The 18,321-nt window shown below is 36.9% G+C and overlaps 1 protein-coding gene across 3 annotated transcripts in view; it reads left to right on the forward strand.

Annotated features, from left to right (window-relative positions):
• Positions 1-14,924, forward strand: part of PPP3CA (protein phosphatase 3 catalytic subunit alpha) — a gene marked incomplete at both ends in the record, with an annotated part of 322,166 nt that extends 307,242 nt beyond the window's left edge. For 2 of the 3 annotated variants that reach the window (XM_080697540.1, XM_080697541.1), the window contains 3 exons: positions 1,840-1,924; positions 8,461-8,558; positions 14,728-14,924. In XM_080697540.1, coding sequence (XP_080553666.1) covers positions 1,840-1,924; positions 8,461-8,558; positions 14,728-14,924 — 380 coding nt within the window. Of the gene's footprint in view, positions 1-1,839; positions 1,925-8,460; positions 8,559-11,603; positions 11,634-14,727 lie in introns of all 3 variants that reach the window. The other variant, XM_080697539.1, reaches the window with a different exon arrangement.
• Positions 14,925-18,321: the final 3,397 nt, after the last annotated feature.

Genomic DNA, 18,321 nt, shown 5'->3' on the forward strand with positions numbered 1-18,321 from the left:
CAAGCACAATGAATTTAGCCTTTTAGATGGTTACCAGGGAAAAATTTGTTGTACAAAACATTTTAATTACAAAACATAGATAGCAAATATTATTAAACTCTCACACATCAGTTTTGTTGTACACACACTGAATTTTCCCCTACAAGGATATGGCCAGTAAATAAGTAACTCATAATGAAAAAAATAAACATGTTTCTGCTTGAGTACCAGAGGAACTGAATTAAAGAATGGCTTTCTCCTGCATGGATTTGTTTTCTCCATCTGCAGGCAAAACAGTTGGCTGTATAGTAAATCCTGCCCATTGGATACGTGGGGAGGTGACTGGTATGGTGCCATTACCACAAGAGACAAAGAAATGGAGAAAAATGTGGGTTTCTTTCAGGTCAAAGGGAAGGTAGAAGACAGCTCATTTACTGGTACCCATCTTCCAGAGAGCACCCATGCGCCAGAGGGACCCATATGCAGTAGCATCAACTGGGAAAATTAGCCCACCCAGGCAAAGAAAGTGGCCCATTGGGTTTCTCCTTTCTTGGAGTGGAGAGAAAAGCAGAGACCTTTTCTCAAGCCATTTCAGAATTATGTATTGTTTCAACTTTTCTTTCTTGAAGAAGCATTAGGGTGGTGATTAACTGTTTGAGCTTTATCAAAGAATTAAAAAGATTCTTCCAAATTGCATTCATAAAAATCCTCCAAGAGAAATAACAGGGATCTTTCCTTAAAAAAAAAAAAGTCAGAAAATGTGTTCTTATCATGGATTAAAAGGGCAAACGGTATACCAGTTATCACCTATGGATTCCAGTCTCAGCAAATTATGTGACAGATTGTTCTTTCTGATTAAGAACATTTCTAATTTTGTCTGAAAAAGAACATTTTATTATATATGTTAGAGGCAGTAAAATAGAAAGACAATCTACTTGTGTTAGCACTTTTCATAAAGTCTCATATTATGTATTCAAAGGATAGCTTATCCTTTTTTTCTTTGTATTATAAAAAATCTTTTAAAAGTTATTTTTCTGAGTTTTCTCCACCAGATATATTTTGAAAGAAAAAGCAAAGTGACTTCATTAAAGGTCATAAAGTATTGTGAAGAAATATGATTTTTAGACATATTGATAGTAACAGTAAGCCATGTATACATTTTTTTTATTTGAAAAATGGAATGAGATGTAAAACTTACCTGGACAGAACATGCGTAACGTTTTCGCACAGGGAGCACCTCTGCCTTTGGCTTAAATCCCGTCTCGTTTTTCACTTTTTCTTCTAAAATCTGTGAACCAATCACAAGATGAAAGAACATCAAGTGCTAAAACAAATGTGTTAGAGCCAGTAAGCGGTATAAATGAGCTTCCAAGGGGCACAGGGAGTTACAAGGCTCCCTAGTTGGTCAATTACGGAGATCTCCTAATGTAGACTTCCCTGCAGGAGACTGCAATGAGTTAGAAGATGCTAGATACTCCATTCTTCCTGCCATTGCGTGAGCTCCCCTATAAGCAGAAGAGAAGAGAAACTCAACTAGAAGAGAAAGATAGGCACCCGCCTTTATCTGCTCAGTGATTTTTTTCTTCAGTTTTTCCCTTCCCCACCCGACCCTTTGGAGTTCTGTCAAGTTACTCTGGCATTTGGAGGACTACTCCCCAAGAATCACATCCTGTTACAAATGGTCCCAAGCATAGATTGTTCAAATTCTCCTTAAAGATGAATCCTCTTAACAGGGTGAAACCAATACCTGATTTTCCTTATGATAGTGTGTTACATGTCTAGATTTACAAAATAATTACAGTTTGATTAAAAAAAAAAAAAAAAAACACTGACTGTTAAACTCTCCATTTTAACCTACAGGAGCGACAGCCGCGGCCCGGAAGGAGGTGATAAGAAACAAGATCAGAGCTATAGGCAAGATGGCCAGGGTGTTCTCAGTTCTCAGGTGGGATCACTCTCCTTCTGTTTCTGTTGTGAATTTTAGTAGGTGTCACTTAACTGTTTTAATACTTTAATCTGGTAAGGAACAGTTTGATACTACGTATTTGCTTTTATTTTTCTCCTCTTAAATAAAATTGGCAGTTCCTTGCTACTTTAGTTACATTGCAATCTACTAAATTATTTCTGTAAAGAAGTGTCTGTAAATGGATTGTATCATATTTTATCTCTTTATTTGTTGCAGGATTTGAGACACATTTATTTTGCAATAGGTTGAGCATCTTATGAGACAGGGAAAGATATTATAATCCCTTATATTTTTATTCTGGCTTTGTGGTAAAAAGATGGATTTATTAAGTACATTTCACTAGATCTCCAGGAATTGGGCATCAACCACAAAGCTGCTCATGGAAACTTGTGATATTCTAATAAATCACTTATAGGAAAAAAGTGATTTAATGTTTCAGTTTCAATATACTAATTGTTTAAAATGGATCATGAATTTTACTATTAAGCATGGATTGGAAAGATATTATAATCCCTTATATTTTTATTCTGGCTTTGTGGTAAAAAGATGGATTTATTAAGTACATTTCACTAGATCTCCAGGAATTGGGCATCAACCACAAAGCTGCTCATGGAAACTTGTGATATTCTAATAAATCACTTATAGGAAAAAAGTGATTTAATGTTTCAGTTTCAATATACTAATTGTTTAAAATGGATCATGAATTTTACTATTAAGCATGGATTATAAAAAAAGTATTTTCTTGAGAATTCACTATAATTTACTTAAGTTTAATTAAGTAAATTAAATTTTCCTAGATAATATGCAGTATTCTGAGAGAAATGGACTAATTTATCCAAATGATGATTAATGGCTTAATAGTACACATATTGATAAAGTAAAAAAATATGTTATTGCTCTCCTATAATAAATTTACCTGTAGGACATATATAGAATACAGAAAGATCACATTCACAGAAAAGTAAACTGAGGACTGAGTTTTAAAAGAGGCTGAGACAGGAATATCACAGGTTTGAGACCAGCCTCAACAATGTAGTGAGATTCTCAGCAACCTTGTGGGACTCTATTTCAAAGAAAAAATATTAAAAAAAGGCTGGACGTGTAGCTCAGGGCTAAAATGCCTCTGGGTTCAATTCCCAGTACTATAGGAGGAAAAAATCAGAATTTTAATTAAGTAATGGAGATAAATAACTTGGAATAACAGACACAGAATAATATAAGACAATGTCTTATATTATTATTATAAAAGTCCCCATTTTAATGGGGACTAAATATGTGAACAGATGCTCTGCTGTGGCGTTGGACAGGAAGGAGCCCTTGTATTTTCTGAACGGAATGTTCCTGAAGAGCTTAACTTTAGAGGAGTGTAGCAAAGGATAGACTGGATTCCAGTGTGTAGAATTCTTGTAATCAGTGCATTCCTGGAAGAGGGCAGAGCATCAGGGGCATGGTCACACAGCCCCAGAAGCAATTTCAGTGGCATCCTTTTATGAGATGCGTGCTAAACACTGGTGCTGAGCCCCATGTCATGCACATTGGATAGTAATCCACATAGCAAACTTGCAAGGTTGAGGTGACCCCCCCCATTTACTATGGAGGAAATTGAGAGACTCAGCAACACGTTCAAACTCATTCAGTTGAGCAACATGACTAAGGAGATTCTTTCTCAGAAGTGAACGATGTAGTTCAATATGATTCTAAGTATGTCAGAGTGCTGGGTGATAGAAGACATGAGGGAGGAATGTAGTCAAAACTGAGGCTAAAATACCTGCAACTCCAGACCCATAAGCCTTTGAGAACCATGATAAAGGATGTCATTTCTTCTGGGTGTATGCAGTGAGGAATCATGGAATTTTTTTCATGGGATGAGGTTTGTTGTAGCTCATGCCTAGATAGATATGTTAATGCCAGTATGGAGACTGGCTAGCAACATGACTCACTGGTGGCAGGAAATAATATTTAGGAAGCCACTTATGTAATCAGAAGATTGGACCAGGCTTTGGGAAGAATGCAAAGGAAGGAACAAATATAAACCTAGACCATGATGAATGAACAAAGATGGTGGTATACATTTGTCTGGTGTAGCTACTAAACACAGACCTCATATTTCAGAAACTTGGAATGTTGTGAGGGAACCAGGAAACTGTCTTTTAGCAGTTAAGGTGCGAGCATATTGGCTAGGATCTACCAGTCAGATTAATGCACACAAGGCTTCTGTTTCAAAATGAGCATCTTCAGGAAGCAACAAGTGGGAAGGCAGTTGCTCTGTCCAGTGTGTAATTTGAGAAGGCAGCAATGGAAGAGCTTCTGCCTCAGGATTTGGGGGTTGGGGGCTAACAGCACAGTGTTAGTGTGAGCCTATGTGAAGGCTTTGAATATCGGTGGATATATGTAGCATTCCACGGAGTTGACCCCATAATGAGTGTGGGCTGTAGTACTTAGTACAGGCTGCAGAGAGTTCAAGTTTACTTCTCGCTCTGTAAGTTTTCTACTACCCTCTTAAACATCTACATACTGTTAAAACTAACCAGGGTAATTTCCATTATTGCACAAGAACTCTTACCTATGCAAGGAGCGATGAGGAAGGAAATAGATTCTAAGAATGTTCTACAGAAGTACTGGCCTGTGGTTGATAGGATGCTGCTGTCTACAAAAGAGCGGGTATTTCTCCTTTTAAATATCTTACAGGTATGAAAGGGAAGACTATAATAAGTTGGATTTGGGAGAACACTCATTTAGAGGCAGTTAGAAATTAGAACTTCAGAGAGGCATGAGGGTTATAAATGCAGACAGAGAATGAACAAAATGGAAAAAATAAAAAGACTGCAGCTGCTTAAGTGGATGGTTTTGCTAAAGGGAAAAATGAAAAGTAGGAAAAGAAATCCTCCAAACCGTGCTTTTCAGTAAAAATGTAGTACTATTCACATCTGGCATTTTAAATGTTCTAGGAATCACAATAAAAGAAATCTAAACTATTTAACACATATGTTTAGAGTTTAATTATTTCAGCATATAATCAGTGTCACACTTGTTAAGGAGATACTTTCCATCCTTATTTTTCTCACTAAGTCTTCCAAATCTAGTGTGTAGTATACATCTATAGCACCTTTCAACTCACCTTAGCCATGTTTCCAGGGATTAAGAGCCATATGTGGCCAGGGCTAAAGATAGAGAGAAACAGTCAGTCAAGGGACTGAGATGGAGATAGCAAACAAGAGAGAAGGAAGTGTTAAAAACCCTGGGAAAAGAGCCTCTCCAGAAGGAACAGGGGTCATCAGTTTAAAAAAAAAAAATGCTACAGAGAGAAGAGCAGTTAGAATGAGAAATCAGCAGAGATTATTAGAATTCAGAAATTATGAGGCCTCATCATTTGAGGACATGGATCGGCTGAGGCAGGTATGAGAGCTAACTGAGAAGGTAAGGGATCTAGTTGAATGAAAAGGGCAAAGGGGGTGAGGCAGGAAGGGAGGGAAAGGAAGGAGAGAGGAAGGGAGGCCATATTTTGTTCTAGGATTTTTATATAAAATATATTGTTAAATCCTTAAAGAAATTCTATAATTATAGGTGTGATTTGATAGACAGGTAAACTGAAGCTCAGAATATCTAAATAGCATTTTTTACCTTCTCATATGATCAGTATTTTAGCCTGAGGGTATGTGAGCCCAAAGGTGTAATTTTTCAATAAAAGATAATTCTAACATTTGGTAAAAAATAGAAATTTTGAAGATTTTTTTTTCCAGAAAAATTTTGTAAGTAAGAAGCTAATAATTCAGTTAAACTTCTCAGAGCATGACAGGCTTCCATTGCTTTCTGTTTGAGCAGTCCAGTTTTTAATGTAGAATTTGATAGCAAGATTTTTGTCTGTAGGAATGATAACCAGTCATGAGTTTAAAGCCTGATTGCAAACATAAATATAGAAGAAAAATGTGTTTGTTACTGTACAAGCACTCCATAGTTTTTCAGATCCACCCATTAGCATTCAGGATATATCTTCTTGATGTAGCCTCTAGTGATTTGATCTCAGAAGCCTGCAATGTTGAAATATCTGCATGAAAGTAAACAATTGACTATGTCAACTGTAATACAGGTAAATTCTGCAGTAAAGGAGACAGATATCTAAAATGACTTAAAATTCATTTCCTACTCACTTTTTTCTTTACCTATTCTTTCAGTGAGTATTTTATGAGTGTGGTCTTTGTACAAGATACCGATCAAGTCTAGGTAGTGTTTTGCAGCAGTGACCAAAGAAGACAGAATTCCTATTCTCAGGAAGTCTGTGGAGCCAAAGCAGGATGTAGTAGCCAACAGAAACCAAAGACAAGCATGGAAATAAAATTGCTTTTCAGTAGTGATAAGTGTTACAGGTGAAAATTAAAAAGGCAAGAGAACATAGGGAGTGTGGAGGTCGTGTTGTTTTGAACAGCATTAGAAGGTGTTGAAGGATAGATTTGGAGGGGCAGAGGGAGTTGAGCACACAGATACCATGGGGCAGAGAACAACAAAGCAAGTCTGGTTGCTGCAAGTATTTGAGGAACCCTAAGGGAAGCGGACATAGGTAGCAATGTAGGCCCAGAGATGGGTGAGAAGGGACATGTGTAGGTAGGGGCTGGTGGTACCTCTAAAGATTTTACTCTGAGAGAGTTTGGAGGGAGAGACAGGATCTGGCATTACTATAAAAAGGCTCAATTTGGCTGCTAGGCTGAGAGTAGGGATGGGAGGAGGGAGCAGACACGTGATAAGGATGGGGCAGAAGACCACTTAGGAGGCTGCTTACTCCAGGTAAGAGATGCCAGTGCTGAGCAAAAGAAGCAGGCACAGAGACCCTGTGTACAGTGTCATGGCCTGAAAAGCACAGAGGAAACAACTGCAGGAATAGATGAGGAGTTAGTGCTGAAGGAAACAGGCAGTGATTTGGAGGGGTAGCGCTTCTTTTGGGGATGATGACAGGTTCTAAAATTGATAGTCCTGGTACTAGAAACCACAAATTGAATCATATACCATAGATAGGTGAGTTATATGCTCCATTAATTATGTATCAATAAAGATGTTTTCAAAAGTGATGAGATAGTAGGTTGATGAGAAGTGATAAAATACTGACAATATTTTGCTGGTAGAGCCATCAAGATATACTAATGGAAGGCTGGTTGTGGTGGTGCATGCTTGTAATCCCAGTACTTGGGAGGCTGAGCTGGGAAGAATAAGGTTCGAGAGGGGAAGGGAGGGAGGGAGGGAGAGAGAGGGAGGAAGGGAGGGAGAGAGAAGAAGAAAATTCACTAATGGAAAAAGTATGAAATGAGAAAGGATAAAAGACATCACAGGATGATTCATTCTTTAAACAATTAAAAGATGAACTTTTTAGTCCCTGAAATGAGGACTGATTGAGGAAGTAGCAGGCTTGAGGAGGAGTTCAATAATTCATTTTCAGCCATGTTAGATATTTTCATAAATATGTTGGGTAGTTATACAGATGAAACATCATAAATACATGTTTGCATGTATATATTTATGTATTATAAAGTTTTTCTGCCTATGTAGGATTGCAGCATCTGCTATGTGTAAAGATATAAAATTATTCTTATTTCATGCTTATTTAACCCTTATAATCTATTAGGAAATCAAAGTGATTAACAAAATTTACCATTTGCTTTATTGGCCATTTGCCATTATTTTGTGTGCTTACTATATAATGTCAACATTCTTTAATAATCAATCCCCTGAAGTAATTCCTGGTATTTTAATACGTAGTTCAGGATTTTTTTACTTTAATCTCCCATATACTCTCTTTTCCCTCCCATATCAAGTCAAGTTCATTTATTATTGCTGATCCTTGGCTGAAAACCTTTACACCTCCAATCTCCACTAGCTCTGACCACACTTCCTATTAACCTGGAGCAAGCCCAACACTGTGCATTGTAAGGCCTGATTACAAAGTCAGAATTGTTTTCTAGAAGAGCCTGTACTTCCACAGTTGCATCATTAACTTTATGATAGCAATCATTTATATAACCTATGTCTATATAAAGGTACAAAACTATGGTAAATTTTAAGTCTAAAAAATAAATAAATAAAATAACCGGGCATCATGGTGTGCACAACTGTAATCCCAGTACTTGAGAGGTTGAGACAGGACAATTGCTGATTCACATATAACCTCAGCAACTTAGTGAGGCCCTCCACAACTTAGTGAGAGTTTTACAAAATATAAAATAGGGCTGGGGGTGGAATGCCCCTGGGTGCAATCAGTCCCCAGTAACACACACACACACACACACACACACCCCTCCAGATGCCAACAAGAGAGGTAAATGTGGGTTCTTACGTGGACATACAATCATCTTTCTCTTTTCTTGCGGCACCGGGGAAATTGAATTGGGGGCATTCTACCTCCCAGCTACACCTCCAGCACTATTTTTATTCTCTATTTTGAAACAGGGTCTCACTAAGTTGTGGAGGGCCTCACTAACTTTCTCACAAAAGAACACACACATTAATGCTGCCCTCTTTGTGCCTTGCAGAGAAGAGAGTGAGAGTGTGCTGACGCTGAAAGGCTTGACCCCCACCGGCATGCTCCCCAGCGGAGTGCTTTCTGGAGGGAAGCAAACCCTGCAAAGCGGTAAGCAGGCCCAGTGGTACGGCATGTGCCGGAGCATCGCAGCCAGCCGTGTCCTAGAGCCCCGACTGACTTACTCATTTAAGCTCTGTCTCAGACTTCAGTTCTTTTTGGTTGGAAGAAGGTCTGAAATCCCCACATCAGGTCAATCATGTCCAACATAATAGCACCCTCATTACTGCAACAGAGCCCTTACCCCTTCCTCTTTCCCTCATGTACATAGGAATCCACGTATTCAGTCCTCGCGATAAGAAACTCATTCAGCTCGCCCACAGTAAGCTTGACAACTCGGAGCCAATCAGTTGCTAAAAAAAAAAAAAAAATTCTTAATTATATGTAATAGGTTTTCTGGTTGGTTATCTGATTGATTAAATAAACCTACACACAACCACACACACACACACACACACACACACACACACACACACCTATAACTCCAGATTTATTGATAAACACAAGAATATAAAAAGTTTAATTTCATTAGCCACTCAATTACAAATTGGAAGTCAAATGTGTCTTTGATATATCAATCTAAAATAGGAAACTGAATAGAACTACATTTTGATTTTGAAAGAGAATGATAACATCTTCTCTAAGATAAAATTTGATGTTAAAGTCATAGCTTTCTACAGTGGTGCTTTTCTACAGAACTTTTATGATGATAGAAAATGTCTTTATCTGTAAAAGCCACTGGCACTATATAACTAATGAGCATTTGACATATAGCTAGTACAACTGAATAACTTATTTTTTCTAATTTTCATTGAATTGAATTTCAGTATCTACACGTGGCTAGTGGCAATCATGTTAGCACCATTCTTTACTCTTATTTTGTTATTTTTGTTATCAATTTTAACTAGTATTTTTGTTAGTTAAGATATAATTTTAATAATGTATAAATTTTGCTATTAGATTAGACTTTCACAGGGAAAAGTTAAAACAAAATCACATTAGAAGTTTTAAAGCAATCAGCCTCTTATTTTCTTGTATCTTTCCCTGAATCTTTCTCATATTTTCTTTTCCATCCCTGTCCTTCATCTTAGAAGATTCAGGTTTTTTTATGGTAATACTATTTAGATACCTCTACATAAGGAATAATGATCAACTAAAGAAAAATATATTATTAAACGTTTATATCCTAGCAGCAGTTCAGTAATTTTTTTTATTTTCAGATGAATTTATTCTAAAAATCACTGTATTTGAGTTTCCACCAAAACTAAAAAAAAAGTTTAAATGAAGATAAGAAACTACATAATACAGAAGCAAATTCTCCCTTAAATTTATGTCTAGAAACTGTTTTAGAACTTTATAAAAACATAAAAGTATTCCCACCAAAGCTCAGTAGAATATTAGCATAAACAAATCATTTGTGTGCACAAAATGCACCTCTACCTGATTGAATTCTACAGTTTCTGATAAACACATATTAAGACATAACAAGTGTATTATCAGAAACTCTGGGCCTCATTTGCTTTCGAAGAATTCATTAATAGTGGGCAGTACACATTATATGTCAGTGCTGGTGTGGTTCCAGATTTTTTTGTCTTACTTTAAATATAAGTTACAATTAAGTTCTTACAATTCTTTGTTTCATTTCCAGATTTTCATCTGCATTTTAAACTTCAGTTTTTTGATTGTCTTTTCATCTATTTAAAACCCATTGGTTTGTGTTATTCTGTGTTGAATTCAAACACACACACACACACACACACACACACACACATAGATAGGCAAAAGAAATGGATCAGAACCTCATTTGTTCTAAGGACTTGAAAACTTAGCATACATTTTAAACTTTATACATTAATAAAACTTCAAAATCAGTGTCTGACATCCTTCAATTTGTATAAAAGCTTTGCTGTTTAGCTGTTCTCCATGGCAGTAACCACCACTTTTGCCATAAGGAAACTAGAACACACTCCAAGTACACTGTAATGTTGATTTGGCAGTTGCTGTAGTTTCAAAACCTTAAACTATAAGAAAAATGCAAAATAAAATCAAAGGATAGAATTTTAACATTAAACATTTTGGAGTTACAGAGAAGTTTTGCATTATAACATTTAATTAAGGGAATATCAATTAGCTTTAACAACTGAAAGATTCATGCACCTATAGACCCTAACCTTACTATAAAAACTTGCTGATACAGCAGTGGAATTTTCAAGTTCTGATTCCGAAATATGCTGCTTCAGTATATGTGAAACCTCACAGAGGAGGTTTCAGTTTCTCTGCTGCCTATTTTTTTTTTATAACGCTGATAGAATTATTGCAGCTGCTGCCATGTTACCACTTGATTTGTAACATTTCAAGAATTTCATTTCCAAAACTGACATTCCAATAAGGAAAAGAAAAGTGATCTTAAATTGGTCTGTCTGGCGAAAGAGGACCAGCCTATATCATTTTCTTCCTCTTTTCTTTATCCTCTACTCTCTTGTCTACCCACCCCAACATGTTTGTTTTGAAAGAGGCCCATGCATTGATAACATGGCCATATTAATTTTATGTCCCTTTCAATCTTTCCCCTCCCCTGCCTTTTTATTGCAGGAAGAAATAGTGCTGTTTAATATGAGACAGTGTGAATGATCCCACTGACATCATGGCTTTGCTTCAAGGTCTGCCATTTTGTCTGGCGTTTTAAAACTGCAAATCGTCAAGTATAGCAACAGCTTTACAGTGCTCTGGAGTCAGAAACACATTTTACACTTACATAATCCCCTGTCCATGCAATCCAAGTGAAAGACAACTTTCCTGAGTGTTTTTCTAAAGAGTTGTTTTGTTTAATTAGCAAGCAAAAGCCAAAGCAGTTCACTCAGATAGCTGTATTCACTCAGATAGCTGTATCCAGCTCTTACTAAAGTCATCATTTTGCATGTGGTGTTTCCTCTTTCTTTTTAGCATTTCTGTTTTGTGGTCTGTGCCAGAATCCAGCACTTACAGGAACATTAGTTCTCATAGCTCCTTTGATCGTCACTGATTTGTTCTTAGAGTTAAAAAAAAATCCTCTGCTCATTTTTCTCATTCATTTTGCACCCCCTTTCTTCTCTTCAGCTACTGTTGAGGCTATTGAGGCTGATGAAGGTAAATTGGCCAGTCCCCTTTCTGTTGTACCTGCAACAGATAAGGGCTCTGCTGGGTGTATTCTTTTTTTTTTTTTTTTTTTTTTTTTTTTGCTGTAGCTTGTACAGAGTGTGTGGGTGTTGGGCTAACAGTTGTGGCTCAGTATTAACCAAAATGTTCTTGCTTTAAAGGGGAAAATGTCCTTCTATGGTTTGTTTGTTTGTTTTTTTCCCTTAAAGCTATGTTTGACTTTTGTATACAATGAACCTAGTATAATCACAGAAAACAAAAGGATTATATATCTTGACTGATGTGGGGTGGGGGTTATGGCAGCTGTATTGGCAAGTAACACATAAAACAATATTCTTTGAGCTGAACCATGTCCCTCCCTCAAATCACTTTCAGGCAGCACTGAAAAAGGAGAGAATAAAAACAAATTTATTAATTTCTAGTGTTTGGAAGTTTGCAGCCAAAAAAGTTTATTTGAATAATGCTTTGTTGTAGCTCAGTATTAGTTTATGTCTCTAAAATTACTCCAACGTGAGACCGATGTATATAAGATAAACAGTTCTTTTGGCTTTATCAATTTTACCCTATTAGAATTCATAGGACAGTTAGCACCAGAAAAATATTTTAAATAGTCTAAACATATCTAGTGTCTTTGGAAGTATCCAATAACAAGGTCAGTGACTATCAAGCAGTTGCTCAGCTAATGTTTACTGAGCTATGTGCCGGGCACTATGCTAGGAGCCGCAGGGAAAATCAATAATTATACCATCTCTAATTGTGTCCTAGCACTGCTCAAGGACAACAGAGTTGACCCATTAGTGACTACTTTTTAATTAATCGCCTTTTAAAAGTATGGTTATAAGAGAACTGTATGTCACATAGTATCATATATGCCATCTCCTTGGAAAATTTTAAAAAGAATAATTTGAAGTTCCCCTTTAAAACAAAATTCTTCAGTTGTATTTTGTTCTTGCAAGGTAACTTCTTATTTTTCCCAAAATTGTGTGCATATGGTCCTTTGGTATGATGTAAAAACTGACACTTTAGAGTTACAATTTGTACATGATTTGGATATAGTAGGGGAAACGACAGCACTGTAAGAGAAAATACAACTGCTTCCTAAATAGCAGTGAGCAAACTGCTATTTATGTGGGAATTCTCTATTCCTCTTGGCAAATTTTAATCTGCAGTGTGCATTCTTGTTGATAGTTTGGCTGTTTTCTGTGGTTTCTGTGACTCTGTGTTGTGTTAAGTTTACTACCAATGTAAATTGCTAATACCCATTGTCTGACCAGCAACTACAGCAGAGCACATTCTTCCTTACCAGGATAGACAAAAATGATTAGCAATGGAGCCCCATCCCAGAAATATCAGTTGTTCTTGCTAGATTTTAATTTCTATGCTCCCATCTTATTGGATTTTAAAACCTAGAGGTTCCACTTTTGCCATTTAAATTCATAAAATCGCTTCATAAATTACAATGGTGACAAATTTTTTCATATTTATTAATTATGGTGAATGATATTTACAATAGTTTAGAAAAAGAGTAGGGTACCACTTCATGCCATTATTTTATTCCTGAAAATAATTGACTTAGTTTTCAGGGTGGGTGCTCATTATGTAGTTCTATAATTTTGCAATTTATTGCCGAATTACAGAAGAATTAAGAAGCTTTGCTTTGGGCCTTGGTCTTTCCCCATTTTCCCATCTTCTTCCTCTCACGGTTGACTAATCACCATTATGCTAACCTTTAAAATGAAGAGGGGGAGTAATCTATTTCTCATCGTTATTATAATGAGCTTTGAAACAAGTGTGTATACCTTTTAAGAATCTCATCCATACTAATGAAAGGCACTGCACATTTGTGTAGGAGTAGCTGGCAAAGTTTCAGCTTGAAACTGCTGTACTTTTTTTTTTCTAAATAAGGTGGGGAGGATAAAAGTACCATGAGATTGTCCTCAATCCACCATGGAGATGCCCACTCAGCATTGGTGATTGGCCCTTCAATCTCTGGCTTGCACTTCACAGGGAGTAAAGCAAACTGATGTCATTGGTTCCCCATTTGTGTATTTTATTTTCAGCTCACTGGTTGGTGTACTCACTGAAAAAGTCATTCAGTTTCTTGTACAAATGTCTTACCTATCTCTGTAGCACATTGAGGGTTACTAGAAAAAAAAAATCTCACTGTACCCACTTTGAGAATTATGTGTTGTAATTGAATAGGACCAAAACCAGTCCAGTTCATTTGGGCTACAAATTGTGAATTTTTTCCTTTTCTCCTTTCACCACCACCTATGTCTACATTGGTCTACAAAAGAGTGAGTTTTCCTTTGACTTAGGCAGTAATGGATACCAGATGAACATCAGTTTGGCCTGTTCGCTGCTGAAGGGCAGACAGTGCTTCTCTCCTTAGTGGCCTGGTGCTGACTTCTCTGAGTCTCTCTTACCTTGTCTCCCACTCCCCGTGCTTCCAAAGTTGAGTGGGGAAAGAGGAGTTTATAACTACATTTATTCCATGATGCTATTGAGAGTCATTTGCTGAGAAGGTCTTTGTGGGGTTCTGAGATGGCATGGAAATGCCCATGTTGGTTCCTCCTCTTAGCAACCTTTACCTTCTGCTCTCAGTCCCTTGTTAGATTCTTAGGGGCTCAGAGAGTGATTCCACTGAGTTTGTATTACTAGCACAAGGGGACATAATCATGGGGATCTGCTAGTCTGTCTAGCTCAGGGCTTTGGAGTAATCCTACTAATGATGCGGCCAGCTGATGCCGGTTCTAAAGGCTGTTCCTGGAAGCACCTTTACTCTATACATATCTCCTTTGGATTCCTTTGATCTAAACTTTCATGAAGACAAGAGAAATGCTCACATCTTAATGACCTCAAGAGGACATTTTGGTTGGCAAGAGACATTGGCTGTTTTCAAACCTTTGGTTATCTCCGAGTATGGTAAGGAGTCTGTCATGTCGTGTTCAGGTCCCGTCACATTGTTCTCCTCTAAAGGATTCCCACTCACCGCGAAGTCCCTAACCACCTGAAGCAGCAGCTGTGCCCCGTGTTTGCCTTTGGCTAACCTTGCTTCTCTCTTTTTTAATGATTTTCTGTTTAGCTATCAAAGGATTTTCACCACAACATAAGATCACTAGCTTCGAGGAGGCCAAGGGCTTAGACCGAATTAACGAGAGGATGCCACCTCGCAGAGACGCCATGCCCTCCGACGCCAACCTTAACTCCATCAACAAGGCGCTGGCCACAGAGACTAACGGCACGGACAGCAATGGCAGTAATAGCAGCAATATTCAGTGACCACTTCCTGTTCACACCTTTTTTTTTTTTTTTTTTTTTGAGCTGCAGGGCACGATGGGGATTGCTGCATATCAGCAGTTGGATGTTCTTGCCTCTGGTGGTTGCTTATTTGCTCTGGGGGCCAGGAATTGGATTCAGTTTACACTATCATTTAAAAAAAAAAGAGGGAGAGAGAGAATAAACTATATTTTGGTGAGGGTGGTGATTAAACACCTCTTTTGGGTATGCCTTTTAAAAATGCTTATAGGGAAAAAATTTTAAAAAGAAAGCTAATGCTAGTATATAGTGCAATGTTAGGGGAATGAACATGTTTTCCTACTGCATTGGGGACTTCTAGATAGGTTCATGAAAGGCCTTTTATTCTGTTACTGGACATGAAAACTTTGTCTAATTTCTTACACTATTGTACGTTTACAGTTGCAGCACTAAAATGGATGACATCAAACATTTTTAACAAAAATGATGTACAAACTAAATAAGGACTATTTATTGATAATGTTTTGCTACTCTTGTCACAATGGCTATAAACTGAATTAGGCAGTCTTAGAAAAAAAACAGAAAAAGAAAAAAAAAAAAGAATGTTGCAAATTTGTTAAAATGCCAAAAAGGACAGTTTAATTTTGTACAGATTATGCTGACCTCAGGTTTCTTTAGTGTGCTTGGATGCCCTTCTTTGCATATAACACTTATTAATTTGGCAATGAATATCTTTTCTTTTCTTTAACTTTAAAAAAACTGGAATAATTACATCTATCTTTTTTTGCTGTTTATATTTAGGGGTTTTTGTTGATAAATCAAGTCTTGGTTGTGGCTTGCTGAATTAAATATTTATGAGTGGTGCATTTTTAAGTATAGTGAACAAGACACCATATTAAGTACAGTGATAAAGCATCTATATTCTGTAAAAAAAAAAATCTGCCTATGCATGTTTTTTAAGAAAAAAAAATGGCTGTATAGGCCTGTCTGGGACTGTAATGCGCTTAGTGGTCTGACATATACTGGAAATGTATGTATACTGGCGTACTTTATATTCTCTAAAATGCTTAATGCCTTTGAAATTTTGTAATCAAAAAAGCTTTGAAAAAAAAATCTAAAGGGGAGAGTATTCTTAAACGTTTTTAACATAAGCTTGTCAGTGCACACATAGATGGTTAGCATGTTTAGCAAACCTTGTGAAATTTAACTAAGTTTGTAGTTACATGTGAAACTCTAAATGCATGGTAACTGTTAATGTCATAACGGTTTAGTTATTTCGTTCAGTTCTGTCATGTGCCACAAAATATGTACTTTTTTCACTTTTTTCCCTTTGTATCAGTTACGGGTTACAACTGGTTCATTCTGAAAACAACAACAACAACAACAACAACAACAAAAGTCCATTCATATTTTTTAACGATTGTATAAGTGCCCAAGTAATTCACTACAGCCTAAAGCCTGGCCTTTGTAATTTGACTTCTGAAATGTTGGCAATCAAAGCATGCACTTGTAACAATGAACAAGAAAAAGCATTTTATATTACTACTCAATAAAATGTGCATGAACTTAAAGAACTCTCATCCTTTGCCTGAGTCGGCTGAAGGGATTTATGTACACAGCCACCACGGGGTCTCCTAGGAGCTGGCCCACCACCTCACACAGCAGTTACATTGACAGGCTACTTCCTAAGGGCCTCGTGATCTGAGGTGGTGCCTACTTCTGCTGTAAGAGTCTTGGTGGATTTGTGTCTCAAATCAGACAAGAAAAGTCTATTTAAAGAGCTAATTCATTCTTCTGGCTTCCTCAAAATTGGGAACCAATCAAAAACCAGAGCATTCCTTTTTATTTAAAACAATTTCAATTTGTTATCAGGTTGTTTCAGTTGTATTGGATGCCCTATCTGCTAAAGCAAAAAACGAGGATACTGAGTGCATTTTCATGATGAGAGAGAGTTGCATTTGTATTGATATGAAATTTGTATTCCCCTGCTTCAGCTTGATAGCTAATCACCCGAAGATTTAAGATACACCAAATTTCAGTTTGTTTCTAACATTGTTTATTTTTAGTGCACTTTGTTTCATGTAATAAAGTATGCCTGTTATATTAAATAATAAGAATATGGCAATTAGTAATAGAGTGTACCAAAAATGAAGATGTCCTAGATATATTCTCTGACAAAAACTATCCCACATTCATTCTAATGAATCCAAACAGTTTTTCCGAAGGATATTTTCCCTTCCTTAAAGAAAAAAAAAAGATATCCAAGGAAAATATTTAGATGCAACTTTTAACAATGATTTGAAAGAAATGGTAATTCTGGTACCAGAGTGTTTATTTTCTTTCTTTCAGTTGCAGAGAAAATATCCTGACAAAAAAAAAAAAAATCATTTTTTGGATTCCTTTCTTTTACAAATTGTGCTAAGGCAACTATGGCATAGAAATAAACATTTGACATTAAAATAAGCAGTTGATGTGACTGTTGCCTGGTTTTTCTGGTCAGTGGTTAGGAAAGTACTGCTGTTTATTGTTGCATAATATTTAGTCTATCAAAGAAAACAGTATAGAACTGAAATTATTTCTTCCAAAGGAACAATGTGTCTAGATATCAATGAGTAGGTCTATCTCCTTAACTTTGGAAGAAACTGTTGAATTCTGAAATTCCTTATGTCAATGAACCTTGGGCTACATACATATGTGTATATACGTGAATGTGTGCATGTGTGCATGCATGTACACACACACACACACACACACACACACACACACACACAGCCTCCTGTCTGTCCCTTGACTTCCTTTCTCTACCCACACGAGGACTTTCCTTTTATGAGAGTCCATCTCACTACTGAATTTTCATCTCCTTTCAAGGATTAAGAAACAGATCTGCCTGACCTTGGGTTGGCAATTTTTTTCTTGTCTAAAATATCCTCGACTTAACATTCTTTTTAAACGTACTTTGGCTGAAAAATAAAGAAAGAAAAACCTTGAGAGGCTGCACTTATGTGAGGAGAACAAACGGCATAGCTCTGCTTCTTTCCAGCAGTTGAAATGGGGTGGACGTCAGGTTGATGCTCTCACAGTCTCAGCCCAGAACACTGGGTCATGATGATACTAAGCCCAGAGAACCATTTTGTCCTGAAATATTTGTGTTCTTCCCACCTTTGTCATATCCTCATGAAATAAATTTGAATATGAATCCATTGTTCTTCCCTGAAACCAGGGACACCAACATGAATTCACAATCACAGGTCGGACAACGCATACAGTCTTATTACTAAAATGTCTCCCACATTTTTGTGGTAATACTGGGAATTCTACCTCCGAGCTTCACCCCAGCTCTATTTTACTCTTTATTTTGAAATGAGGTATCACTAAGTTGCTGAGGACCTCACTGAGTTACTGAGGCTGTCCTCAAATCTGT

Source organism: Muscardinus avellanarius, assembly GCF_963383645.1.
Source record: "Muscardinus avellanarius genome assembly, chromosome: 6".
NCBI lineage: Eukaryota > Metazoa > Chordata > Mammalia > Rodentia > Gliridae > Muscardinus > Muscardinus avellanarius.